This window comes from Calonectris borealis, chromosome 3 (genome assembly GCF_964195595.1).
Source record: "Calonectris borealis chromosome 3, bCalBor7.hap1.2, whole genome shotgun sequence".
NCBI classification, from domain to species: Eukaryota; Metazoa; Chordata; class Aves; order Procellariiformes; family Procellariidae; genus Calonectris; species Calonectris borealis.
In genome coordinates, this window is record NC_134314.1 from 58,907,381 (window position 1) to 58,935,363 (window position 27,983).

General features: G+C 37.7%; 1 protein-coding gene across 1 annotated transcript in view; it reads right to left on the bottom strand.

The window, feature by feature from the left end:
- Positions 1-27,983, bottom strand: part of TRDN (triadin) — a gene marked incomplete at its 5' end in the record, with an annotated part of 237,298 nt that overhangs the window by 76,836 nt on the left and 132,479 nt on the right. Inside the window, 5 exon segments of the mRNA XM_075145762.1 lie at positions 4,046-4,072; positions 5,301-5,348; positions 5,453-5,485; positions 19,807-19,860; positions 22,833-22,868. Coding sequence (XP_075001863.1) covers positions 4,046-4,072; positions 5,301-5,348; positions 5,453-5,485; positions 19,807-19,860; positions 22,833-22,868 — 198 coding nt within the window.

The window sequence follows — 27,983 nt, forward strand, 5'->3', positions numbered from 1 at the left end:
TAGAGTCATCAATTCAGTTATGATGAAGAAACCAGCCATCCTTGAGAAGTGTTGAGGCTGCTATTTAAAAATAACAACTAGTACTATTAATAGTATTCTGGCTATCAGTGTGTTCAGTAATGTTACAATGCTTCTGTGAGTGTTTGTAAAGAAGAATTTGCTGAGACAGATCAGAGCTTTAGTAACTTTTGGGAACTGCCAAGTAGCATCATCTGGACATGGCAGAGCAGTATCTGGAAGGACAAAGAGGACACTGCATTATTCCCTTTGCTTTTTAAGAAGGGAGGTGTGAGCTACTTTGATGATGTTGAGAGATCTTTTATCATCAAGGTAATAGGTGTCACTTTAACAGTCTGTGTAAATAGAAAGCCTGCACACATGGAGTCGGTGTTTGCAGAAAGACTCCAAGGAAGGTTTTGTTTTGTTTTTATTAGAACAGGGACAAGTTTTCTGAGTAGCTCAAGATTTCATCCCCTCCACTCAGCATTTGCAAAATTATTGCCTGAAAGATGATCTCTTTGTAAAAAATGGTCCCGTTGAAAGTGTTCCAAATTTGACAAGCTGATCCTTTAACCATATGACTTAGGTAACATTGATGTATTATAATTTTCTCCTCAGCAGAACATCAGGTGTTTAAACAAAACCCAACAGTCCCCCCTCCCGAGAAAACCAAACCAAAACCACCAAAAAAGTCTGCCTGAAATAATACAAAATAAAATGAATGCACATAAAGGCAAAAGTGGAAATTTGTCAGGAATCCATATTGTCAGTAAATTCTAGTTAAAAAAAATAAATGAAGTAAGTGGAGTCTGGACTCCCGTTTATATTTTGTCATTTCTCAGCAAAATTCTTGACAACTTGGCAAAGATCAAATGTAGATCAAATGGGTGATTTCTATGATAAATGTTTTTCTGATTCCATCATAAGCTTTTTGGGATCAAATGAGAAAGAGCTTAGCAGACATTGTTTTGTGCTAAAGTAGCCAGAAGAGCAATTCATCAGTCAAATATTTCTGCAGCCTCAATAGTTGTAGGCTACAATCAAATTTGTCAGAATATTTTTATCACAAAAGAGTCAGGTTGCATAACTAGCATCCATATCAGAATTATACATTCCAAAATGTCACTGATTTTAAAGCTATTTTGAGATGTTTGCTCGGTGTGAAGGAAAGCTAAAAGAAATCATTCTGACTGGAGACAACAAACACTTCACTCACTGAACCCTGAGGTCAGAGGCAGGAGCTCCTCAACATGACGTCACTAATATCAAGAAATCATGAACCTAAGAAGTGTCTATTACGATTTAGGAACTGTTCTGTTACATGGAGAAACGAAAAAATTCCCTGCCATAGTGGCATTACAGAAACTTTTGTGAGAAAACGCAACAAAACTTCATATAAGCTTGATAGTTCATCAGAAGTACAAGCTAGTGGGAATGGCCCAGACCTCCTTCTATGCCAGCAGATTAATTTTTTTAATTACCAAAGAAGAGAATTTTATCAAAAGCCTCACACGTTTTCAGAACGGGACTGCTTGCTTTCCATGAATATGTTTAAAAATCTTAAAATTTGCCAACAGTACTGAAGATTGGAAACCACATTGCATCCAGAGAGCTGCTAAGTCTAAATGGATTAATAGCAGAAAAATGGGAAACAAGTAAATAAAGCGCAGCAATAAAGAACAAATATAGATTGAAAAACAATGGTTTTGTCCAGACTTAGTGAAAGGTATAGCTATTAAAGACCACTAGAATTTGTCTGTCATTGTAAAAAAATATATTTAGAAGAAAATAACAACATTCCTTTGTGATTCTTACTAAGAGGCAAAAGGAACAGCTGTAACATTTTAATATAAATATAATTTTTCCCCTGGAGTACAGGCTATTTTGAGTTTCAAAATTAGCAACATAAAGTTAAACTTAGATCGCTTGTTAACAAGTAATTTTTCATAAATTAACAATTCCTCCAGAAGTAACATCACCTATTTCTGCTTAATGGAGGTTGGTGACTGATTAAAACAAAATTGTTATTTACTTAAATATTGGAGAATAATTTCATTTTAAATATTAGGCTGATTCTATGGTAAAACGGAGATGGCTGAGACCAACATTTTCAGTTGTGAGACTGCTCTTTTGACAACAGAAATGATTCTTGTTTTATATAATAGAAACCTACAATTTCTATTTATCCTTAATGAACTGTGAACTTCCTATAAATTTTTTTTCAAGTGCCCCTTAATTCAATAACTCATAAGGAAGGGTTCGCTTCCATCCTGCAAAATGCTTGAGACACGATGAAGACCTATTTATGAAATATGGTATTCACTAGAAAGATCTGAGGCTACTCACAGCAATAAAGCATAGAAGTAAAAGCTCTGTTTTTTCAAAGACCCTGCTAATTCTATTTGTAAACTTTACAAGTGACCTAAACAAAATAACTTTTAATAAAAGGGTAAAAATAATCAGTGGGAATAACAATTTCAAAACGTGTATGACAACATTTCCCAGTAGTGGCCAAAGAAAACTTCAAGTTTGCAGAAGGGGACTTAATTCTGCAAGAAACAACTGCTTCACTTCTTTTCAAACCCTGATGGACACAGGCTTGGCAGAAATGGTTTCACGGATGTTGAAATGTTGACTTCATATGCACAGTACGGTGTTACAGAAGAAATAATAATGTATCAAAAAGATTTGCTCAGAGGCTTCAAGCAACAGGGAGAAGCTTTATTCAATCACCCATCCCAGCAAGACTACCTTTATTTTCAGCTTTGGCTGTCTAGAATTTGCTAAAAATGCAAAAGCTTAACTCAACATTTTTTTTTTGTTTAGTTTCTCTGTTTTGTCTGGTGGGAGTATAAAGAGAACAAATGCCTAAATTACTCTGGTTTCTGTTTTGCTCAATACAATTAGCTGCAGAGCAATGACAGCATTATGAATTTAGCCCATGAAGCAGGGAACTTAAAAACATCCAATAAAGGGAATAATGTATCAGCTTTGATTTCCTTACATTAATCTCTACAGCTGCGATTCTGCTTCTCTTCCTCACGCTCCAGAAGTGCACTCTACTGCCTTGCAATTCAGCCTGACTACTTGTGTCAATATTTACTGGTTAATGTGAATGAGGCTTCAGAGATGAACTCTAAAGTAAAAGAAGATGCTTGAATGTAGCAGGGTATTAAAATCTGGAAATTCTCATTTCCCTGCCTTTGACTTGTGGTGGACAGCTAGGAGTCTATTCACAAGTCTGACCAGTTAATACATGCAGTCCCATTTGTTTGAAAGAGAATGTTTATAAAGCAAGGTGGTCATTGATAAGAATAAACATCGACCGAGAGTGAAGTGCAGTTTGTAACTTGCCATCCCATTTTCCTTTTGCATCTAGGATACAACTGGCATCTGTAACGTTCAGAACTACTGTCTTGCACTGTATATATGTAAAAAGTCAGATACTGACATGAACAATTAAATATTTGCTCAGCTCAAACTTAAGCCCTTGAGGTTTCTCACCAGTCCCAGTTCCCTGTGCTTTCAGGAAAGGAGCAACCTTTGGAGCAAGCACTGATGGTCCCACACCTCCCATCTTCTCACACCAGCAATTCTCGTGTGAAAGGAAAGCAAAAACTGTTTCACTGAACCTCCCTGTAAAACTTCCTGGACTCAGTAAAGAAACTGTTTAGTCACTGGATTTGTGCTGCAGTTGGATTGGCAAAAAGAGTAATATTAGTCTTTGTGTCATGACTCTATAGAAGATTGGTTACTTCTCCTTTCTGCCTTTCACAAAATCCTTATGGTTTGAGTTAGGATTAGAATTTGACACAGCTGAGAATTAGAGTTTGTTAGTCTGTGGACAACTCAGGGAAAAGACACCTGTCTTCTAGAGGTGTTTTGAGGTGCTGCAAGGAAGGAGTCATTATAATTTAAAGGGTCCACTTTGTTTTATGTAAGTCACACCTGTTAGCAGTTTTGTCACAAGAAGCTTTTCCATTAACAGTAGAGTCAACAAGAGCATTCTTCCATTTCAGTTTTAAAAACAAATAAAGTTACCCACCTTTTGACTTCAGAGTTTCCACAGATGCTGTAAAATAAAAGAAAACGTTCCAGAAAACAAATTTTGCAAATGCCTAAAGAAATTAAGATTGATCCTAACACCTCTTCCCTTGGTCAATATGCTACCTATCTATGCAGAGCAGGCGTTCATTTTTTTATGCAGAGGAAAACTGACACACACATATGTTGCTTGTTTGTATAGTCTCATGGCAGATGACTAATTAACCTGCAGATTAAAAGCAATGGAAAACAAGGTCAATAGGTAAATTATATATGGAGCTTCAATAGCTCCACTATTTTCTAGTAATGAGGACGAGAGAAGGAGTAAAAACAGGTTTCAGAACAGGCACATATCAAACATAGGTGGAGGTATGCAACAGAAATCTCCTTTTAACAATTTCAGTAATTTGGGGAAGTTAAGGATTTTTTTTTTTTTTAGTTTATTGAAAACTCAAAGCACAGAACTTTTCTAGTATTGATACAGGGGAAGATCCACTTTCAAAAGTCTTCCTTGAACGTATATTTTTCAGTTTAATTTGTTTATTATTCTTCATAATTACATTAACTAAATCCAAATTAATTGAACTACCACATTTCTCTTTCTTCATTATTCACACCTTCAATCTGAAGCACTGTGACAGGATTTTATGCTATAGAAAAGGGCAGATTCATTTTTCTATAAATTGGCCGTCTACTTCAGGTATTTTTTGCTCAGAATTTATATCTAAGAAAATAGAGTCATTTGATGAATGACTCATCAAGCTTGGCTGTAAAAGGAGTTGAAAATCTTTATGCTCTCCCAAATTTGGATAAACTGGAGAAGTAGATTCCAGTCAGGAATAAGAAGAGCACCTAGCTACAACAATAAAATACATGGGCATGGGTGCTTGGAATAAAAACAAAATAAAACAATCTATATTTTTCCTCCCCTCCACACTCTGAAGCTCCTATTTTGTGTTTTGTTCTCCATCCATTTACTGTAACCTCCAAGCAGGCCCCCTTCCTCCTTGAAAATATAAACCTTTTAAAAGCTGAAATAAAAAATTCTTACCCTCATTGTTATTCTCAGCAATATTTGATCAGATGTCAGTTCCAGAAGACCAAACGGCTGCATGTCTGCTCCACAGCCATTCATTTGCTCAAGTAACTTTGATTAAACCAGCAAAACTTTATCTCTGGCTTCACTTTTTTTGTCCCTTTACCTAATCCTGTCTCAACTTAAAATCAAACCAGATAAATGAGACTCTAAAACTTACTTTCACAGGTCTTAGCATGTACTTTTACTTCTCTCTTTGCTGTTTTGGCTGTAAAAACAAAACAAACAAAAATCAAATATTGACTTCTGACATGAATTAATTTAAAATGTTACGACAGTTGAAAAGTAAGATAAAAAGGGGAGAATATTCACCAGTTTCCATCATTTTTTCTTTCTTGTGTGGTTCTGAAAAAGAAAAAATCAAGTACAATTTTCTCTTCTTATAATATTTTGTTTAGTTGCCCTGGACAATCATTTTCACGTTACTAGTGGCTGTTGGATATGGCATATTCCTTTGGACTCTCAGTTCAGGTGAGCCCTTCCCTACTTTCCTGCACGTCAGAATAAAACCTTTATAATTGTCATCACTCTCCCCAGTGGTTTTCACACTGAGCAAACAGGGTCAGATTACCTGTTAATAAGGGACACCAAAGGGTTTAACTCTTATAATAAGGTGTTAAAAGGAAACTCTAGCAACAATGCAGGTTAAAATATCTGCAGTTTGACTTCAGGGTGGTCTAAATGGAGGCCTATGAACCAGCCTTATGTGCCTCAGGACACCTGTGGTATGGTCCTTGCCTTTTTTCCCAGGTACTGGAGAATAAGCAGAGCATCTGGTCCAGCCACTGCCGCTCTACAGCCGTGGGAGAAGGGGAGGGGGTCCTGGCCTCTTCTACAAGAATAGACAGCGTGGGGGTAGCCATGGCCCACAGGATCCGGAACCTGAAGCTGAAAAGCTTCATCCACCTAAACCCTGTACCCTCTGGCAAACTGTGACTGGGATTTACAAATTTTTAATGGTAGTTTCTGTAACAGCTCTTTCTATCTTGCCAGGATGTGCCTCAAAGCCCCGCTCAGAGAAGGAGTAGGCGGCCTACCAGAGGGAATCGGGAGAGACTGAGTGTGTCTCTCAGAAAGGAGCGTGATCTACCAGCCAGGGCTGACGTTCACAGTAGCAAAAATGCAGATAGGCTTTTGCTGTCTGCAGGGGCTTTTACACGGCATATGTAAAGGTTCTGGTGTGCAGGTTTGGATCCATACAGGCGCATTACCTAAATTCAAGAGCATCTGAGCTGACAGATTACAAGATAAAGGCAGTTTCTATTAAACACATACATGCTCTTTGCTTACTGTTAACTGATGATTATATTTTCTCCACGCTTATTATAGGATATATTTGTATCAATGTTGTGGTATACAGTTCAGCATATTAATGTTTCCACTCTAGAATCAAGACATAAAGTTCCATGTTCAAAGTGATCCTGAATGTTGTGCCCTCACTAAAAGCAAACTTACCCTTGAATTGAATGAGCAAAAAGGAACTAGCAATGCCAATAGAAAATTAAATATGTTGATCAATAACGTTAATATGAGTAATATTCACATTAAATATTAATTCATAATCAATATTAATACTGAATGCACAGTGGACATCTAAAAGAGGTATACTCCATGCAGAGCTATGAAAATAATTGATATTAGAAAGGGCAGGCTGATCTGAAATATTAAAAAACCCCCACAACTGCAAAGTTTTAAACAAAATATGTCATTGCTCCATACTCCCACTCCCAGTAAGTTTGTATTGAGCAAAGCATGTAGTTCTATTTGAAATAAAATATTCATTTTTGTCTGAGTTTTTAAATGTCTGAGGAGCCAGCTTATATATCTTTTAAAGCAAAATGTAGTTTCTGAAATAAAGTTTTGCTCTGAGTTGTTAAAATAAAATGAAATTGATTTTTATTTTTCTGTTTTTACCAAAAATATTTATGGAATTTCATCACCATTTCATAAGTAATATCTTTCAGCTAAAATGTACACTTTAAAGCATCAAGACTAGTTGACTGAAATCAGGGACTCAGCTTTAATATGCTTATATAATGCACATTTTAATGCATTTATTATATAACATATATGTATTTAAAATATCATAGGTGTTTTATAGTCACCTTGTATATGAGACAAGATTCAGTGGAAATGGTCATGAAGCAGGTTGATGTGGACAAAGCAATGAGCCAGGAAGATGATTTTCCCAGCAATATGGAAAAATAATGGAGCTAGAGAGTGAGTTGGCATTAAATAGTTTATTGAGTGAATGAATATTTTCTTGATGGCATCCTGCCTTGCGTGGCAATCCTAGTATAGGTCAAGGAGGAGAAACATAGCAAAAAGTGAGAGGACTGAAGTTTGGGACTCAGTAGTTTGGCTGACTCAATGAGCTTAATCATAAGAACAGCTGCAGCTTTGGTTTTGTGTAGCCCAAGTGCTCTTCAGAGTATCCAATTTCATATAGATATTTTAGGAGTCATTCTGTGCAATGAGAATTTTGATTGGTTTCGTGGGGTTTTCTGTTTTGCTATTGCTCAGGACTGCTTCCTGGAAACCAAAGGAAATGTAATTATGACTTTAGTGATTCTGAGGCAATTATTTTTCCCTCTCATTTTAAGATCTGTCAGCTCTCATGAGATCAGGGAACAGTATGACATTAACAGCACTCAGCAAGTGTTTTTGCAAAGTATAAAATTTTCCATTTATTTAGCTTTGTCTCCTGTTTTTCAAAACTGCAAACATTAAGGAAGTTCTATAGAGCTGAAACCTTTCATTACATGAGCCATAAACTTCAGACCTAGATCTTTCCTTTTTGCTACAGGTTGTCATTGCTTGATCTCAATGCCTTTTTTTTCTTTCTTTCTTTTTTTTTTCCTTTTTTGTTACTAATGTAGTTAGTATGACACATGAAAGGATATTGCCAACACATTAGGCATTTGCCATGACATTTGTAATTCTCTTATCTTTAACCATTTTCGTATGTATATGAGACTATATAATATGATTTTATTCAGGAAACATTTGCTGGCAATATATCCTTTTTCTACCATGCACGGAACTGGGATTTGATTTAGTTTGACATTTCACCATCTTTATAAGCTCTGATGCTTTGAACAAATAGCTTTTCTTTGTTATGAAAATTGGCAAAGTTATGTATAACATGCCCATAAAACCATATAAATGTATTTTTTGTTTCATTAATAGTGACATACTCCTAGACACCCCTGGAGCAGATGGGAGACAGAGGAGAACCTGAACCTGCCTCTGCAGCTCTTCCCTAAGCCACACTTTTCCCTAAAGTGCAAACAGAGCTGAAAAGCATCTAGGCTGGCACATTTGCTGTGATGCACTTTGATCTTTACTACCAGGATGTATAGTCACAAACTGTGACCCTCTGCCATCCATCAGGAGAGAACAATTGATATCCCATCCTAATTTGTATAGCTATGTGTGCACAGGTATGTGTGTGTGTGCACCTCTGTTATCTCCTAATTCAGATAAAGCATTCATGTCCAAGAAGTGTTCAGAAAAATAAAAATTGTGTATGGAATGACACAGATTAAGAAAAAGTTTAAATAAATGGCATTTCAATTGGATTTGCTGTTCTGTAGTATGCACCACAGATTAAATAACCAACATCATTCTGTTTGCAGTCAGCTGCATTAAAAGGGTATTTTCTGTACTGTTTAATTTTTGCCACAAGTATTTCAATGAGTCTAGTTTTATATTCATTAAAGTCTGCTGTTGTCATATTCCATGCAGTGTCTTGAATACTTTAATCCTTAGAGAGTAGAAAGTTAGCTTGGTTTTACAGTCTTGTAATCTTGGTTTTATAGGCTATATGCCTGTCATTTCCCTTCTCAGACTTCATATCATGTTGGTTAATTAAAACCAAATGAGACAGGGTGGTAAAGCTCTCCAAGATATCCTTTCATTAAGAATATTGTGAACATAAGCAACTAGATACAGAAAAGGTCCCTTTAGTCCCTCCTATTGAAGGGAAAGATTGTGATATGAGCTCAGTCATGTTATTACACCTGAGATAATCCACATGAGAAAGTTTTGCATCAAACTACATTTTTCCGGTCTCCTGCTCCCAAGAAGTAGTTGTTTGGCTATATTTTACTGCCGTTCTACTTACTGGATCAATGTAGAAAAACTCACTGCCACCATACTCTTTGATTTATAAAAATAAAGGACTGGACATATATATTTCTTTCTGGAATAAGAACACACCAAGGAAACCTCTTACTTGGTGAGATCATGCCACGCACATACCTGCTCCTCTATAAATGAACATTTTTTGAGGGGGGTAACAAACAGTTTTTCTAATGGACTTTTGTGAAGAAAAGGAAAGCAGGAGACAATTTTCTAGATCAATATCTTTGTATTAGAAATCTGCTACTATGTTGGGAAATATTTGGGAAAAACATTGTGCAAAGAAAAGAAAGAAAAGAGGCCTGGATGAAACACAAATACTTTCAGTCTAGTCTATTTGGTCTGTAGCTTTTCTTCACAGGCAGAAAGCAATGGCATCAAAACTGAGGATGGAAGTCTTTACCACTGAGAAATGCCTCAGGATCCCTGAATAAAGTAGAAGCCGCCAAAAGAATTTAAAGACTTTTCTGCAGAGGTTTATGCTTTCATTCAAGCTTTTGATACTGGAGGGTTATACTTTGGTGATTTCGCTTAACAAAACAAGCAAATAAATAATTGGGAGGCAGGAGACAGAGATGCTGCCTCATATCCAAACACTTGCTTTCACTACTTGCCTTAGCCTCATTTTAATGCAGCTCATTTCTTGTTTAATACAGCTCATGCATCATTCTGGACGCCTGATTGAAACTCAGAGAGGAAGCTAGCATTAGGATAGACACCATCAAATTGGCCAAGATCCCTAATTTTGGGTGAATGTGGTCAATCCTCAGCAAAAGCAAGCTAGACACTTGTGTTTTCAAAATCCTCCCACATCACCATATATCAGTTTTGCTATAAAAGTAGTTTTGAGGAAGAGGCTGAACTGGTCATACCTTGGTAAACCCCTTTTTATGTTTTAAAGGAGTCAACAGGCTCTGCCTTTTCCTCAGAAGGTATACACAACTAAAAAACCCACCTTGAAGTTAGAATAACTGTAACAGTACATGGTCTTCTGTGTTATGTGGACATACTTAAATACAGATTGCTAGAAACCTTCAGTTCTAGTACACCCTTTCTTACTCATCAGCAAGCTAGATGAAAAAAAAAAAGAAAAAGAAAAAAAGAAAAGAAAAGAGGTGATCAAAATTCATTGAGCACTGTCCCTAGGATGTGAGACTTAGAAGCTGGGGTCATTTTTAGACAAACCGTCTCTCAGAAAAGACAGGTACTTTTTCCTCTCCAGAGTCTGAAATGCTCTGTTAGTTTCTGCAGAAGTTGCGATAATCAAGAGAAAAAGAACCATCATAAAGAGGAAATGGAAAGAATACAGATTTCTGATGTCTGTCTTGCCAGCCTGGCAAAACTCCTCTCAGTTAGAGGAAAAACATTCCCCAAGGACCCAAATCACAGGCAAATCTGTTGCTCAAGTCAACACTCTTGAAGTACATGCTTATGTAAATGTAGAGTATATTTGATCACTCCTGGGAAAACAACACACTTTCATCACTTTTGCCATATGAGAAGGGGAAGGTGTGGGTCTTATGGTTTTCCGTCAGAGAGCAGAACCAATATACAGTGTGGATTTATTCATAGATCACAGATGTCTAATTTCCCATTGAAATAAAAATCTTTTTGATTTAGAATCCTTAAAAAGAAAATTAGGTTAATCCTACAATTCTGACTAGGGAACTGCCTGTGTTTAAAACTGATGTACCACTTGTGAACAGCACTCTGTGAAATCCTTACACGTTATGAACAGAGCCCTTGTGAAAAGATCAGTTCTTAATGCCTATCACTAGCACTAGTTTGTTTCAAGAACAAATTAACTTCCATAGTCTCAGGTTTTCTGGCATGGCCATTCAGGCTAAGGCTGGTAAAAAAAGCAATTTTAAAAGTTTTTGTGATTCCTTAATGCAGAGATCTAGTGTCTGCCAGTAGATCTTTCCCTGTGAAAAAGCTTAAACTGTATTTCTTTTTAAATAGGGATCTGAGGAGTACTTCCAACCTTTTGAGGAATAAGATGGCTAAGCTGCTCAGATGCAGAGTATTTCCAGTCAAGCCCCAATGAGTAGAAGGACACTCTATTGGATTTAGAAAAATCCTCTGTTGAATCACATCTGTTTGAACCAGGAGAATCTCTAGGGAGGCGTGTCTACATCATTCCAGGAGGAACTTCTCAAATGAGGGCAACAAGTAATATGGCAAATTACTGAGCAGGAGATCAGGTGCAGCAGTTGTACGCATGCTCATAGACCACCACAGCAAGGTGAAAGTAATTCAGTTTTCTTAATAGTCTCTCATTGTGAGGTAAAATGAGTCATATTACTTTGTAATTGATTTATGACAAGAGCACCACTGAGGGTAGTCATAGCTTGGATGGCACTCAGCCATTACTACTTGCTCATGCTTTAATTTGTTCATACACCACTTTCTTTTGACAAGGGAAGGATTTCTGCTTCAAGCTCTGTAACCCACTGAGAATACAAGCCTGGAACAGACGTTTCAGAAGAGAAAGAAAACTTTGAAGTAAATACCAGTCCTAGATTTTGCCTGTCATTAGGCATATGTGCAGATTAATTAGCTAGATCAGTAACAAAAACAATAGACTCTAAAAACTAATGCAATGAGATCCTAAAGGAAAAAAATTAATTTGAAGTTAATGAACTTAGTACAGGAGCTCTAACTGTAGCTCCTGACTTAGAGCTGGGTACTGATGTTGTTTAGCCCAAAGGAGTAAGGTAGAAAGAGACAGTGAGCAAAAGCTTTGGTATATTTGCTCTCAGAGCACAAGGCAAAGGACGTGCATGTGGTTAAATATTTTGAAAGGCTTCTTTGACTGCCTTAACCAGGACAAGCAACTTTTTCAGAGGGTATTTGCAGAGGCAGCATCATAGAGGAGGACATTGACAGAAGGCACTAGGAGAAGTGTGCAGCTCAGACAGTCAATAAAATGCTGGGAGGAGTCTCCTGTATGCATGAAATAAACCCAGCAACCACTATTTCTGAAATATGTAAAGCTCCAAACTTGGGCACTCCAAGCAGTTGTTATATAAGAGAAGAAAACTCATCAGATTATTAGTGGCACTCTGCAGACTAAAGTGGTACTGGTGCATTGGTAATGACTTGTTTTCTACTTATGATACTGGACTGCAACTTCTTAATACAGAAACTTTCAAATCTGTAGTTGATGTAGAGCTGTCTGATGATGTGAGAAAATTCATATTTAAGAAACCTCACAGTGAAGCATATTGTGTTTCCTGTTGCTCTCTCTCTAAAACATAACACTGCCATATCCAAGAACATCATAAATTGTAGATGTAATATAATGATATACGGTATAGAAAACTTTAGTGCACACCATTGAGCCCATGAAAATCAAGTGCCGTTTTCATAATGGTCTCAATGATCAAGAGAAGGCCCATTTATTCCCTTTCTAGCAAAGCAAAGGTGGTACCACTTCCAAAAGACTAATGCCTGGGAAGGTAGTCATATACATAGTGTATGTGATAGTCTGGATTCAACAAAGCTTAAGCATGTGCTTAAATGCTTTGCCAGCTCAAGATAGAGTAAAAGATATGTTAAGTGCTTTGCTGAAATTGGGCCCAATTCTTGCCAAAAGTGCACTTAAATCATGAAACAACTTCAGGGCTATGAAAGATTGCCAGCCTCAGAACAAAACACTTTAAAAGGGCTTTTCTGTAAAGAGTGGACACTTAAATAATCCTTTAAGCTCTGATTTGTATTTAAATAGCATTTAATTTTGATCCTCTTTTATAGTCATTATTCTTACTTTCATGTATTAAATAATTTCTTTTTTTGTAGTTAACTTGCTCCCCCTGCCTTGCTCTTGAAGTAATGCCATTTTTGTGTTAGTAATACAACAGTACTTTGCTGCCTTACCTAGACTGGACTGTGGCATTTAATAATATCTGGTAATAACAAAAGAAACAGGGCTGCATTTTCAGTACAAGTGTCTTCACAGTTCACTATGATGTGAAAGGAAGTATAGGAAATTATTTTAACTCTATATGATCCTGAAACAGAGCATACTGTAAGGAAGCTACAAATGGAACAGCAGTATGCCAGGCTATGAGACTGGGCATTTTAACATCCTAGCAAAAGTAGCAAAAATATCCCAAATTCTAAGCCATTTACTCAAACAAATTTAAAAAATTGGTGAATAAAAACTGGATTTCAGATTAGAAAGCTTAGTGTAAAATAAGCTATTTCATGCTCCATTTAAATAAATCCTGTATGTAAAGAATTCAAGGTTATACAGTAAAATCTTCTAACATTGGAAAATTCTTCCCCTTTGAGGGCGTATATTGTGACATAAGTCAAGAATTCATTTTTCTTTTCCTGTTCAGAGTTAGATAATGATCCAGTTTATATAATCGGGTGAACAATTTAAGACCTCCTAGTCTGCAATAGTTTCTCAGACTTGAGCTGGGATGAAAATGTCTGTGGGTTGGAATGATTTGTGGACTTCGTCTCCATCCACATAATAGATTCCTGCAGATATTAAGAAGCGGCTGTGTAATGGACTACTGCAATAGCAGCAAGGTTTTAGCGGCTGAGGGTATAGTGCATTTCTGGCAGACCAGGAGCAGAGTCACTAAACCTAGTGGAATCTCTCTGGGACAAACAGGTAAGGATCAAGACCCAGTTTCTCCTATCCTTCTACAGGTTACTTGGGACTGAGATCAGATAATTTCCACCTACTGTGCAAAGACAGCCAAGCCTGTATCTCTCCCTTTAAAATCAGAAAAAAAACCGAGTAAGTCAGAGAAGATATGATATTTAACTACCCAAAGAGTTAAGGTGGCAGAGAGGAAGAATTATGCTAACCTGGACCAAAAGGAAAGCCTCTTGGTTCAAAAGGACTACAGAATGATCCTGAACCTAAACCCAAGGACCCTGAGCAGCAGGATTCATAAAGGTAGGGTTTCATTATTTTGTTTACCACTGCGTATTCACCTGCTACCTGAATGAAGATTTATTTTGTCCGGAAATAAACTGCAAAGCCTATCCCTACGCATGCAATAAACTACCTCTATCATTTGTCCCTGAAGAGTTAAACTGTAAATCCAAAAAATAAACCCTGAGAATGGCTGTGCTTACGTCATGAAAACTCTGAGAGGGTTAACACCAGGGACTAGAAAACTGCACAGAGTATGCTAGTTACAAGAAGAATTTGTTGGGTAACACTTCTACAGAAATACATGCAGAGATGCAAACTGGGGACAGTGGCTGCTTATAAAGAGAAATTTCAGGGCACATAGAGGCACTCAGACATAAGATCGTGAAGAGATTACAGGATGGCAAACTCTACTAAGGGCATGTTCACATACAGTGAGAGAGTGTCGTGGTTTAACCCCAGCCAGCAACTAAGCCCCACACAGCCGCTTGCTCAATCCCCCACAGTGGGATGGGGGAAGAGAATCAGAAGAGTAAAAGTGAGAAAACTCGTCGGTTGAGATGAAGACAGTTAATAAGTAAAACAAAAGCCGCACGTGCAAGCAAAGCAAAGCAAGGAATTCATTCTTTGCTTCCCATCGGCAGGCAGGTGTTCAGCCATCTCCAGGAAAGCAGGGCTCCGTCACGCATAGTGGTTACTTGGAAGACAAAACGCCATAACCCCAATCGTCCCCCCCTTCCTCCTTCTTCCCCCAGCTTTACATGCTGAGCATGACATCATATGGTATGGAATATCCCTTTGGTCAGTTGGGGTCAGCTGTCCCAGCTGTGTCCCCTCCCAGCTTCTTGTGCACCCCAGCCTGCTCGCTGGTGGGGTGGGGTGAGGAGCAGAAAAAGCCTTGACTCTGTGTCAGCACTGCTCAGCAGTAACGAAATCATCCCTGTGTTATCAACACTGTTTTCAGCACAAATCCAAAACATAGCCCCATACTAGATACTATGAAGAAAATTAACTCTACCCCAGCCAAAATCAGCACAGAGAGAAACAGAAAGAAACACTGTTCCCCTCCTTTTCCTCTTTCCAAAAGTACAGACATGAGGGTGTGAAACATACAATTTACACTGGTTTTTGATGTCTCTTCTCTTGGGTGATATATCTACACAAGAAGAGAATAAATAGGTGGATGGATGATGGAGGGGGTGTGGTATTGTGAATAAAATACATCCCTGACATGTGACTTGAGAGAGCTACCTGACTGTGAGAAACCTGAAAAAGAATCTGTTATAATTTTGCCTGTTCCACTGTGTTGGTAAATCAGTCACCAGATCTGCTGAATTTCTTTTGTAAATTTTACATGGTTTTAGCATCCTTTCTATCTAATTCTGTCCTATAGGTGACCATTAAAGGACAACCAACGAGCCCAGATCCTTAACAAACCTTTCCTCCATTTTAAAGCATACCTGCTGTCCCATAAACTTTGTGTTATTTCTTTCTTTTTTAGTAGAATAGAACTGGTTATACCATATGGCAAGTGCAAAGATTCTTCCCTGCTCCCATTTTAGTTGCTGTTTTTCACCTTGAACCAAGAATTAAAATAATTTGTCTGTTAAGTAAATAGTTCCCATCACCAGTAGAACAGTTCTTCCTGCTTTAGGCAGAGTGATCTGAACCTCTTAAATCAATCCTCTGACCAGGTTTTTCAGTAAGCCTGCATTCTAATATTCTGTACTTACCTCAAGAACTCATTTCCTATATAATGTCCTTTTTTTTTTTTCTTTCTGCTTCTTACCAACAGTGGAAAAATCAGAGGCATAATAAAATAATAATAACTCTAGCACAACTGACAGAGTTTGAGAGATTGGAAGCAGCTGACATCATAGAATCATAGAATCATAGAACGGTTTGGGTTGGAAGGGTCCTTAAAGATCATCCAGTTCCAACCCCCCTGCCATGGGCAGGGACACCTTCCACTAGACCAGGTTTCTCAAAGCCCCATCCAACCTGGCCTTGAACACTTCCAGGGATGGGGCATCCACAACTTCTCTGGGCAACCTGTTCCAGTTCCTCACTACCCTCAAAGTAAAGAATTTCTTCCTTATATCTAATTAAATCTACCCTCTTTCAGTTTAAAGCCATTACTCCTTGTAATGAGCACTTAAAATTGGCTATTTGTCAGTCATACTTATTTTATTCTTTCTGGGTCCAAACTAAATTTCACTGATTTTCAAAGGGGAATTGGTGCTCAAACAGAGCTTCTATTATGAACCCAAAGGGAGTAATGAATAAGATTTTTTTTTGCATGTGTGTGGAGAGGAAGATGGGAAAAATTAGGCATTAAAAATCAGTAATTAAGCAGTTAAGTGACAGTACAAAATCTGTTAAACATACTGTAAAATTAAATTAAAAATTGCAAGACCATTCCAGGGAAATTCTAAGCTGCAATTAGGATTTAATTTTTACAGTGTTGAAAACAGTTAGATCTGATTTTTAAATCAGGCAAATCATCAGGGGAAAGCACTATCACTGGTGCTTAAAGAAGGTGCAGGAGTGTTGTATATAATGTGAGGTTATCCCATGAGAGGACTTACAGACCTCCTCCACAGTTCCTACCCCTGACCCTAGCTAAGGGAGCGTGCGGGGCTCAGTGGCACCGAGGTTCCTTGCTGCCTGCTGGGGACCCCAGTCGCCCTTCTGCTAACACTCCCTGCGTGGTTTGAGGCTGCGCTCCCCTCCCTGCCCTGCGCCGCCATGTGCTCGCTTTCCTCACGGTGCCAAAACGAACTCAGAAAACTTACCAAGCTGAGGTGTGATGTGTCAGTGCCTCACCGCTGACACCTGGACCGCTGACCCAGCAGAGTTAGCAATAGCTGCGGGGTGCGCTACGCGGCGCGGTGTGGGAACCCTTCCCGGGGACGGGGGCAAGAGGGGAGGCTTCCCTCGCAGCCGGCTGTCCTGCCAGAGGATGGCAGGATGAGGCAGGTGCTCAGCACCTACACCCCCGGCTCTGAGAAACCCTCCGGAGAGCGCGCTGGGCCCAGCACACACAGAGTGCCTGAGGAAATCCCGTGAAAGAAACCTGTGCCCCTCCCCAGGGAAAAACGATAGGCAGCTGTTTTGTAAGGCTAGCTCACTCTCAGACCTGTCCTGCTGGCACAGCTGGGGAGGTGGTGCACCGTAGTGAAAGAAGAGGAAATGGCAGCGGGGTTTGGGATGGGGACATCATAAGACAGTGTAACTGAAGACGACTAGTGTCATGAAAGATCTTCAACTCTGGTTTCTCCCTTCAGAATAACATCACTTGCATATATCTGTGAAACTATTCTGCTTTAAAGCCAAATACTATGCTCTCCAGCCCAGCTTCAGATGGGTGCCAGAGAGGTAATTTTTTCCAGTTAGAGAAAACACTGCATTTGAAAATATCCACTTTGAAAATCAAGTAATAGATATTCTTTGAGGAAGGTTTCCTAGAGCAGCCATCAGTTTCCAGACACAGAAGCTCTCATAAACTTCCAAATTCCACATTCAGTTTCTTTGCTTTCTGAGTATAAATATATGGAGATAAAAACAGTGCACAGTGTATTAGGCAGGGTTTTCTTCACCAGTGACATTAAGACCAGGAACATATGTGATGGAAAAGCACTGGAAGATGACCAGCTGTGTTTTCAGTCTGTTCAGTCTGTTAATAGGACTAAACCTTCAGCTTTAGGCATTCCGGGGTACAGGTTGCGATGTAATAAGATATGTGGAAGAAAATGAAATATGAAATTGGATAATGTATTTAATTTATTGTACTAATAGGCAGCAGTCTAGTTATGATGTTGCCAAACAAGCATATTTAATATTTTGCTACAGTGAGTTATTCTGGGGATAAATTAATTTTCAGAGAACAGTGCCATTTGGGGAGGGGAAATAAAAATGTAGAAGTCAAAACCTACTGCTCTTTATCACTTTTAACACAAACTAGATATTTAGAAATGTGTCAGAAGAGACAAACTAATTTTATTTTTCCATAAGAAGCCATGCCAGTTTTTCCCCTTTTCTTTATCTTAAGCAGATTACTGTCATCACCGTTCTTGCCAACAAGCAGACTCATTGGAATATTTTTCAAAAATGAACACAAATATTGGATGCAAGCAGGTGGAATGAATTAATTATAAGCATATGGTTCTAACATAACGATTTCTGCAGTGTACTGTCGAGACATCTAAGGGTCTAGCTATACAACACACTTTGGCAACAAAGCTGCTTTAAGAAATTATCAGTTACACGGATATAAATGTTTGTGGAGCTAGACGTACTGAAACGATCCAGACTGAACACCCTGCCACACATACACGTTTCTAGGACAGTTTTTAGCTCTAAACCATGGCAATGGTGCGGTTTACACTGTTCTCCCAGTTGTGTTAGCACAACTGAACATGGCGTCAAACAAACACAGCAGGCAGGGAATGGGAGCATCGGTGGAGAAATGGCGCTTCTTAGGCCAGCTTCACACAGTACATTGTGCAGCTGTACAATATGCCCTATGCTAGCCTATATCGACTGCAATTCCAGGCTGCAAGTCCTTTTGAGGTAGAGGCAACTGAAGATGTTCCTGGCTTGCACTGATCCTTGACCAATTCCCAATCTTCCCTACTGATGCAAGTTATTATTCGGTGGATCTCTGAGATAGACCACTGAAAAGGTCTGAATTAGAGAAAGACAACTAGAGAACAATCTTAAGAAAAAAAAAAAAAAGAAAATACAAGGATCCCAGACCCACATAGATCCACATAGCCACATATAGTGGGATCAGCTGGAGGCAAAAAGCAGCAGAGGGAGTGCGACTGGCCACTCCTGCGATGCCAGCACCAGGTACGGCTCAGCAGCACAGACCTTGGTGCAGCATCGGCTGCCCTACTTTAGAGTAGAATAATATTATGGTTGTTTATTGATCACATTTTCACATGCAAATTCCCGTTTTTTTTTGTTAGTTAATTTAAAATGTAGTAAAACAACAAATATCCTGAATATTTAACTGTTACTCATTATATTGGGTTTTATTAAATTAAGCAGAAATGTGACATGGCATTTTTGAAGATGGCTGTGAAGCAGAACAGATCAGAAATCAAGAAAAGTTTGTAGATTTTTATAATCAATCTGAATTCAGATACGAATTTGTGCCATTATTTTGTTTAAAAAAGTTTGCTTGTCTTTTCAGATAATCATATTTATGATTATCTAAGAGCTCCATTTTTGTAAAACCTACTGTGATACCAGCACTTTGAAAAATCAGACCTCCTTCTTGAAGGACTCGAACACAGCTTCACAAAGTCACCTCTGTAAATATTGTTTTTTAAATCAGTCTTTAGATTCAGATTCATTTTTTGGTCTCAAGCCCTGCAGAATAGCCCAATATAGCACCTTACAGCTGCCACGAGAGGACGAGCAACCATAATGTTAGAGATCAATGCAAATGCTGTTGTTCTTAACAAAAATTTCACATACAAATTATCACAATAATTTAGAGCAGACAAAAAACCCCAAACCACTGGCTTTTGTATAATCCAGCAGATGGTGCTATGATGCAATGAACTGGTTCAAGAATACAAGAAATAGACTGAATGTGAACATTTTATTCCTTTACCTGGTGCTGCTGCTTTTTTGGTGGCTGGTTTGGCTACAGGAGCTTTTGCTGGCTCTTAAAAAAAGAGAACAAATTAAACCAATTACTAGAAAGCGTTACATTTAAAAAAAAAACCACAGAAATCTGAGGAAAGACTTCCAATGAGCTACAGCCTGTAGCAATTTTTTCACTGAAGAATTAGACAAAGAGATTACCCAAAGAGAAAAAAAGCTGAGTTGCCTTCAATAAACTCAATGCCACCAACAAAATAGTCAGCCAAAGGGCTAGTAAACTCTTGCCATTAGGCACTGAATCACTTAGCTTTTTTCTATCTAGTAATTCAGTATCTATTGGCAAAGCAGAGCAAAGCACGTATCTAGGGGTTTGGGCATGGCCTCACTGCTCAGGCAGCAGCTATGGGCTGGGAGCCTCCACATTTGATCTTGCAGCTATGGGAGCAGAAGGTCCTGAACCAGCCTATGGCAGCTGGTGAGGATTCACTGCTGTGAATTCAGCAGTGGTGCTGAATTGGGATCCCACAGCTATTCAGGGTGGCATCCTTCCCCCTAATCTGAATCTCTCCCTGATGAGAAAAGGTGAAATTGGGCTACTTCTGCAAAGTACATTCACAGACATGGCTACACTAGGAATCTCTCTCCTTCCTGACCAATGGAGGAGCGTTAGGAGAACAAGTTCATGTTTAATCCTGCACTTGAAAGAGCAACTGCTGGGTTCTCCTAGCAGAGAAACAGGCCCTCTCAGGCTGCTTAACTGTAGTACTGTAGTCCTTCTGTTCTTGGTCTTCCCATGAAACATTGGCACTAGCCTCTCTTTGCTGAGGGAGGACATTTCCTTGCAGAACAAAGGTCCAAATGATGAAAGGTATGTGCATCTCCAAGAAGACTTGGAGAATCTGAGCCCTGGATTGAAGAACCTAACTAGCCTACTGGATTTATTTACTCTTTACTAGTTTTTAGTTAATTGTTTTTATCCTTGGAACTATTAAAACAGACTGTACTTAAACCATGACAATTTAACAAATATCCATAAACTAAAGTCCACCCAGCTTCATAATGGATTTTTTATATCAGCTAGAAAATCCTCTGACTTAAAATGCACATTTCCATATTGTGAGAAGAAATAATTAATCATTTTAATCACAATTTGAATTACAGAATGCCAAAAAAATGTTAGTTCATCCTTCAAATCTGTCACTGTGTTATTACAAAGAGAAAGAATATGGCTGGATCAGGAATGTAATTTTGAGTTCTTCCCCTCCAGTCTTTTGAGAAATTCATAAAAGATGCTCAGATTGTCTTGTGAAACAGAATGAAAACAAAATATAGTTCGCATGTGTGGGATTGTTTTGTTTCCAACCATTTAAAAGTCTGCAGCAGATAATTATATCCTAACTTAGTTATTATCACAGCATTGTAATTACTTGGGGTGCTCACCCCTCCTTCAGGGAAATATATAGAAGACCTTGAAGAAGAGTTTACTTAGATTACTTTCCTTGAGTGCCTGTTCTTGCAGAAGAAGCAGGAGATCCAACACACATTCTACAACTGACAAGATGGACTTAATACAAAACTGCAGGACTCCTGCATTTATTCCCTTCTGAGCTCTCAGCTAGAGCTTGCTGGCCAACCAGACTTTTTTTTACTTTTTGTTTGTAACATCTGTGAAAACAAATTAAGCTAGGATTGCTTTTGTTCCAAGATTTTTATTTTCATTTGAAATATTGCATTTCTGAGCAACTAAAACAATTTTAATTGAGGAAAAAATTTGAAATGAAGGATATTTTTGACTAAAAACTTCTGTAATTTATTTTTTTTATTCTTTATTTAATTTTCAGTAGCATTGAAACAAAAATGTCAAATGCTTTAAACTTTCCTTTGTAAGTATACACTTTTTAGTTTGTAATTCACAAATTATTTCAGTGCTAATGACTCTGCATCTTTATATGAACAAGTTTCAGCTGAAAATTTCACCCTGCAAATTTCAATCATGCAATGGAACTAGCAATTTTTGCTGTGACAGCTGCTGGGGAGTTCTCCCATGAGAGGAATCATGTGCCCAAATCAATAGATCCTTTAAGACCTGCTTGCAAACAGGCAGTTATTTCACTAACAGGACATTACTTTTAGAGTAAGTCCATTGAATCTTTTGTTCAATGTTTCTGCAAAATTTGAGTAGGAAACCAATGTATAAGCTTTTCTTGATTGCCAAAAGAAATCCTTGAATAAATTCCTGCAAAACTGAAGATGGCAGGGGATTCTTCTGCTATACAGGTCTGGAAAGATCATATATGGAGACAGGAGTCAGTGCATTCTTTAATCATGAATTTGAATAAGATTTCAAAGCCCCATAGCTTTCCTAATTTTTCTTATATATCATACTTTCAGAACAGAGATCTGAGCAGATGAAGTCTTGCCAGTGAAACTGTCTTATTATCCTCACTGTGTTGAGGTATTGATACTTGCAAATTTGTAGAAAAGGAAGGTGTAAGAGTTCCCTTGTTAACAATACCATGTTCTCAGAGCGTTTTTTGGATATTTATGCAAAAGAGCCCAGCCCCTACCTCTCTTCTGCCTCAGAAGTCTATGTCTGAATCTGAGGTAACTAGATAGGCAGGGCCCTTGTTTTGTATTTGTGAAGATAAATTTGGTGGTCCTCAACATGTTGGACTCTCAGTCTTCTCAGTTCATTTACCAAAATTGCTGCCACTGAAGGCATGTTCAGCTGAGATCTCATTTGAAATTTCCTTCCCCATGAAACCTTTGTTTTTTAAGACAGTGATAGAAAAGAGGGGAAGGCAAAACTGTCAGTCACAAAGAGGAGTGTGGAACTAGAAGTAGAATAAGAATGCATTTAGAAAGTAGGAGGCAGCTGAAGTCTAAACATGTCATTTTTCAATTATGAATGGTGTAGCTACTTCCTTCTTTGTATTTTCAACAATTCAATAACTATTATTTTGGATTATTGAAACATGCTGTTTGAAACCACATATAAAAGAGATCATAACCTATGGCACAGTAGTTTCTTACTTTTGAGTTCTTTGGACACAGCAGCTTCTTTTTTATCTGTAAGATAAAAAAACACATATGCATAAAAACATAGTTAGGAAGGATATAGGTAGATAGAAAACCGCAGTGTGTACTTTAGAGGTGAAACAACTTATTTGCTGCAAAGTGCATTTGAATGATGCAGTGAATCAGTTCACTTCTGTTTCATGGTACAGTTGCACTAATTTAACCTTAAGTGTAAATGCAACAAAACCGGTGTGAACATGAACACTTTTGTTTAATTTCAATATTGTAATATGTGAGATTCAACATACGATTGAGTTACCATGGCTTACATGTACTAGTTGAGCCATGGTTGCTCACCATGTGCACATTGTCATGTTGCAGAAATGCAAGGGAAGATGCGCTAGGAACCTAAGAATAGAGACGTAATGAAAGGCATTATCTTCCTACAATTGTTGACAACCATACAACTGAGGCCTACTTTGGAAGGCTCCTCGAAAGACCTAGACAAAACTCCAGCTGCCACGTATTTCCCACATGCCAAAACCAATTAAAGATTTACAGCTAACGAGAAGGGAGAGAGAATCCGAGCCATCCCTCCAGTCCCGCCTGGAGGCAAGACCCCTGCTTCTCCAAACTTTTCCCAGTGTTCAATTAAAGTTCAAGCTAATACATTTCTTTCATGTTTGTGAAAAAGAGCACACATATGACTCTTACCAAAACTGAGCCAACATGGAATAGCTTATGAACCTGAAGAAACTCAGTCAGTCCTACATATGGACCATGTAAGAGAAGGCAAAATCTGTCCCTGGTTGATTTAAGTAAAGTTAAGATAACTTTGCTATATCAAAATACAGCATGGTAGGCAGCCTTCCAGAGAGACTTAACTAAGCTGTTCAGTCTCATCTTCAGCTAAGATGGCATTTTTGTGCCACTTTTTTGTAGGACTTTTTTCTGATGGCTGAGAGAAGATTTTGAATCTTTACTAAGTAGATGTAAGTGGGCAGAAATACTCAGTGATAGCTTCTTCATTATAATTCTTGGTGCTATTCTACCTCAGGGCTTTTATCTGGGTACAAAAATCGGCCATTTTTATAACCATACTTGGGGCCTTACGTACCTTTTTCACTAGTCTCACCTGTACAACTAAGAAATGGTTCCTGTGAGACAGGAAGCAGAGAGATGCATAGAGTAGTGGTAGAAGTTACTCCCCTGGGTGCCCATGAGGAAATGAACATCCCCTCTAATAATCTATAGTGTTTCTAGAATATAGGCAGGATAATGCTTATGTCCACAACACATATGAATGATACATTAATTGTGGTCTTAAACACTAATAAAAGAAAAACTTCAGGGCAGAAGCTGCCAAAATAAGTAGCTTGCAAAACCAAGACTATCCCATTACTGACAATAATACAAAGTTGTTTCAATTTCTGTTGCGCTCTCAATTGCTGTGAAGAAGTTGATATGAGATAAGGTAATGCAAATGACTGCCAAGTAGTCTAATAAAAAGTCTTGAAAAATTCAGAGGAAAATACATTTCTATTTGAGTGATATGCTGCTCTGAACTGAAATGTTTCTAGGTTAATCCTCTGCTTCCACCAACTCTCTGTGAAAGCATGTTTTGCAGGCATTACTTCAAAGTATGATAATTACCACATTTAGATGAAATTAATCATGAGGCAGCTTTCAGCCATGTTATCTGGCTAAAGAACCTATTGAAGCCTTCAAGGAGTGCCTATTAGTTGCCAGATATGGAAATTTTAAAAGGTGTATATTGCAGAGATATGAATCATTTATCACAATAATCTTCTATTGCTGGAGGTTATAAAAAAAATAAATAAATTGGCAGCATCATTTACAATAACAGACTGGATCTAAATAAAGCCCTCAAGTTCTTTCTTTCCTTTTTTCATATAAGTCATGATTTATTAGGACAACATACTTTAATATATTTTAGAGCCATAATTTATGTTAAAAGAATCAATGTGGTTTTTTTGTTTTTATCTGAAATACATAACATACAGTAAATTCTGAGTAAATATATGGACAATTTTTCTGGTAAGAAAATCTTATAATTTTTTAAAGTTACTAATTGCTGATTCCAATAGCACATGTAGATATGAAAATGTAAATATTTTTACTCTTAGGCTATTCTTTTCAAGCCAAGGTGCCTAAAGTTTGATTTCTAAAGCCATACTTATGCAACTAGGCTGGAATGATTTACAGAAAATTGTCCAGAGGAGGTTTTGTAGGACCTTGAACTGTGGATGTTTCTTTGAAGGTAGATAACATTTACACCTAGGCACCTCACACTTGAATGAAATAAATTACCTAATTGCAAAGAACTGAACAATTGGTACATCTCACAGAAGGAAGGAAAACTGATCAGGACTTCTGAAGTCCCTAAATGTAGTTGCCTGCTATAAGGCACAAATAGCACGTAACTAAACAACTCAAAGGAAAATAATACCAAAAATGAATTGAACAATGAGTTATATTAGTGTAGGAATAAGTCTTCAAAACCCGATGCTTTTGGTAACTTGGTGCCCAATCTGAAGCAGTCAATTTTTCAGAAGTTGTTGAGGACATGTTTGATATTCAGGTCTTCTTAAAGGGCTTATGTAAACGACCCAAATACTGAGCAATCTAAAGTTTTTGCATACCTCTGACAGCACTAGCCATGGGCTTTTTTGAAAGCACCTGCAACAGGCTTTAACAGGCTAAGCACCATAGCTAAAAAAATCATTTGTCACCTGTAGAGGACTGTGAAGCACCTTTTTCTTTTTACAGTTATTCTCAAGAGATATTTGAAGACAGTTGTATTCTGGTCTGTATTCTCAAAAAGCAATCATGATTGTACAAGCTCCCCTCTTCCAAGGTGAATGAATAGGTTTTTCTTCTACTGACTCTTGAAAAAGATTAAAGTAGAGTAAAAATTTTTTAATTATTTTATTAAAAAACAGCAAATATTTCAACAAACATGATCTGACTTTGTTCTTATCTGTACAGGCTAAAAGGATTAATTTTGAATTCAAACTAGGAATGAGAATTTGGCAGCCAGCACAGATGTATCTCAGTAGAACAGCAAAGCAGTACTTTATTCTTTCGCCTCTTTTTAGCACATAGCTCGATCTTTTCCTCAGGCCTCGATCAGCATTCTTTTGAAGTAAACTAGCAGTACACAGTAACTGCAAATGACATCTAAACTACACATGGGGCAAGAAAAAAAAATCCCTCTAAGCTTATATAGTGCCTTTCATGACAGTGAGTCCCTAGGAGGTTGGTAATAAGCCATTAGACAAGGATGCCCCAGTGCTGTAGTACAGAGTGTGCTTGTGTGAGTTTAAACAAACTTCCAAAACGGAGTATTTCAAACATTGCTCTGAAGTGAATTCTAGATCTGGGGTTCACAAAACTTTTACACTTTTTTTAGCAATGGATTTATAATACAGTGTACATTGTATATTTGAGAACAGCAGATCTTCAGCAGCTCCATACAACCTATAATTTTTATATAGAAAAAGAAGTTCTGGGAAATAAATGGGTCTCAAATTGTACTCTATTGAAAGGCTTCTCTGTGCTTTTTCTTTCTAGAAATCTCTCACTCAAATATATATGTGTATAAAAAAATCTTACATTGAAAGTGTTATTCAGATAAATGCATATTTCAGAGACAATATATTGATAGCTCTGCTAATGATGCACTGTTTAAAATAGCTGCCTAAAACCACTTTTACTATTGGAAGCATTATTTTATATGTTGTATCTAAAACAATCTTTCTATCTGGAAGCTTACCAAAGAACACGACGGTAGTATCAAATTTACAAACAGAAACTAATTTCAGCATCAGTTGGCAACCACAGTGTCTGAACTGAACAGTAGTTAATATCCTAATCAGACATTGTGTAAGCCTATAACTAAGGTTAAGGATGCTAGGGATGCAAGGAGTCCTCTGTACTGGCTGACCTGGACTAAACACCAAGACCCTGGGGAATTACTAGATGCCTCTGAAAGACATGATTCACTGAATCAAAAACTAAAGAGAAATTTAGAACGTTAAGCAGTTACTAGAGGAGGAATTCTCATCCTAAACCTCAGCTAGCATTGACCATCTACCTCCTCTATCTTTTAGCTGATGATCACATACTAGAATGGACTTAATCAAACCCCACTGATTGGCTGATGATCTACATAGGCCAACAGAAAATAAGTTATGTGACGAAGATGCCTCACACAATGTGACCATAGCTCTACCACTGACTCAAAGAAGAATGTTTCTAACAAGACTTACAGAAATCTTGTGTCATTGCTTGGCTCTTACTGTTTATTTTGACCTAGGTATTCAACTCATTTTATAATTAAAAGAAGGAGAAGAAAAAGAGAAGAGGGCAGAAAAATGAACAGAAACTTCAAGAATCAGAGAGATTTGTGTTGAAAATTGAAATGATGTTTTCCAATGCCTTAAAGTCAAAATTGTGCTGGTTCTCCAGAAAAAATAAAAGGCTTCTGGCTGTTGTTACTGACCAAAGCACAATCGAGAGCATGCTTTGGGAGCTTGGTTCTGGCTTTGCAAATGCAATACAACAGCAGAGCTTTTAAGACAATTCACCTTACAAGTACGACAGCTAATGTTCCCTTTGCTGCCCTGAGCAAGAGTTCACAAGAGTGGAAATAAAAATGATAGCAGGTGGCATCTGATGGCTGAGAATTTCCATCATGTGAATGAAAAACATAATTAAAGTCGCCTAGAGACCAGTCTCGGTACAGTCTGCTCCCAAGCTAGCAGATGTACCAGAATTTAAAAACAATCTATTAAGTAGCAAGATTTGCGGTTAATGTGATTTACAGTTGTAAAAGAGCAAGACATCCCAGATAGCTGAGCATTATGAAAAATGAACTGCTATTGAACATATAGTAATTAAACAAGCATTTTCAAACCTCCTATTGAAATATACTGTCGTCTAGCATTTCTTTTTTCATTTACTTGGAGTTCTTAAAACTTATTTCCACAAAATAGTATTGATTTCCACTAATATTCCAACATTCTGAGAAGTGTTCAATTCTGAACTATCTTTAAGAATTTGTTACTCAGTTGCTTTTTAATTTATACTATTTATGATAATTTTACAATAATTGTATGGCATTAATGAAGTAATTGTCATCCT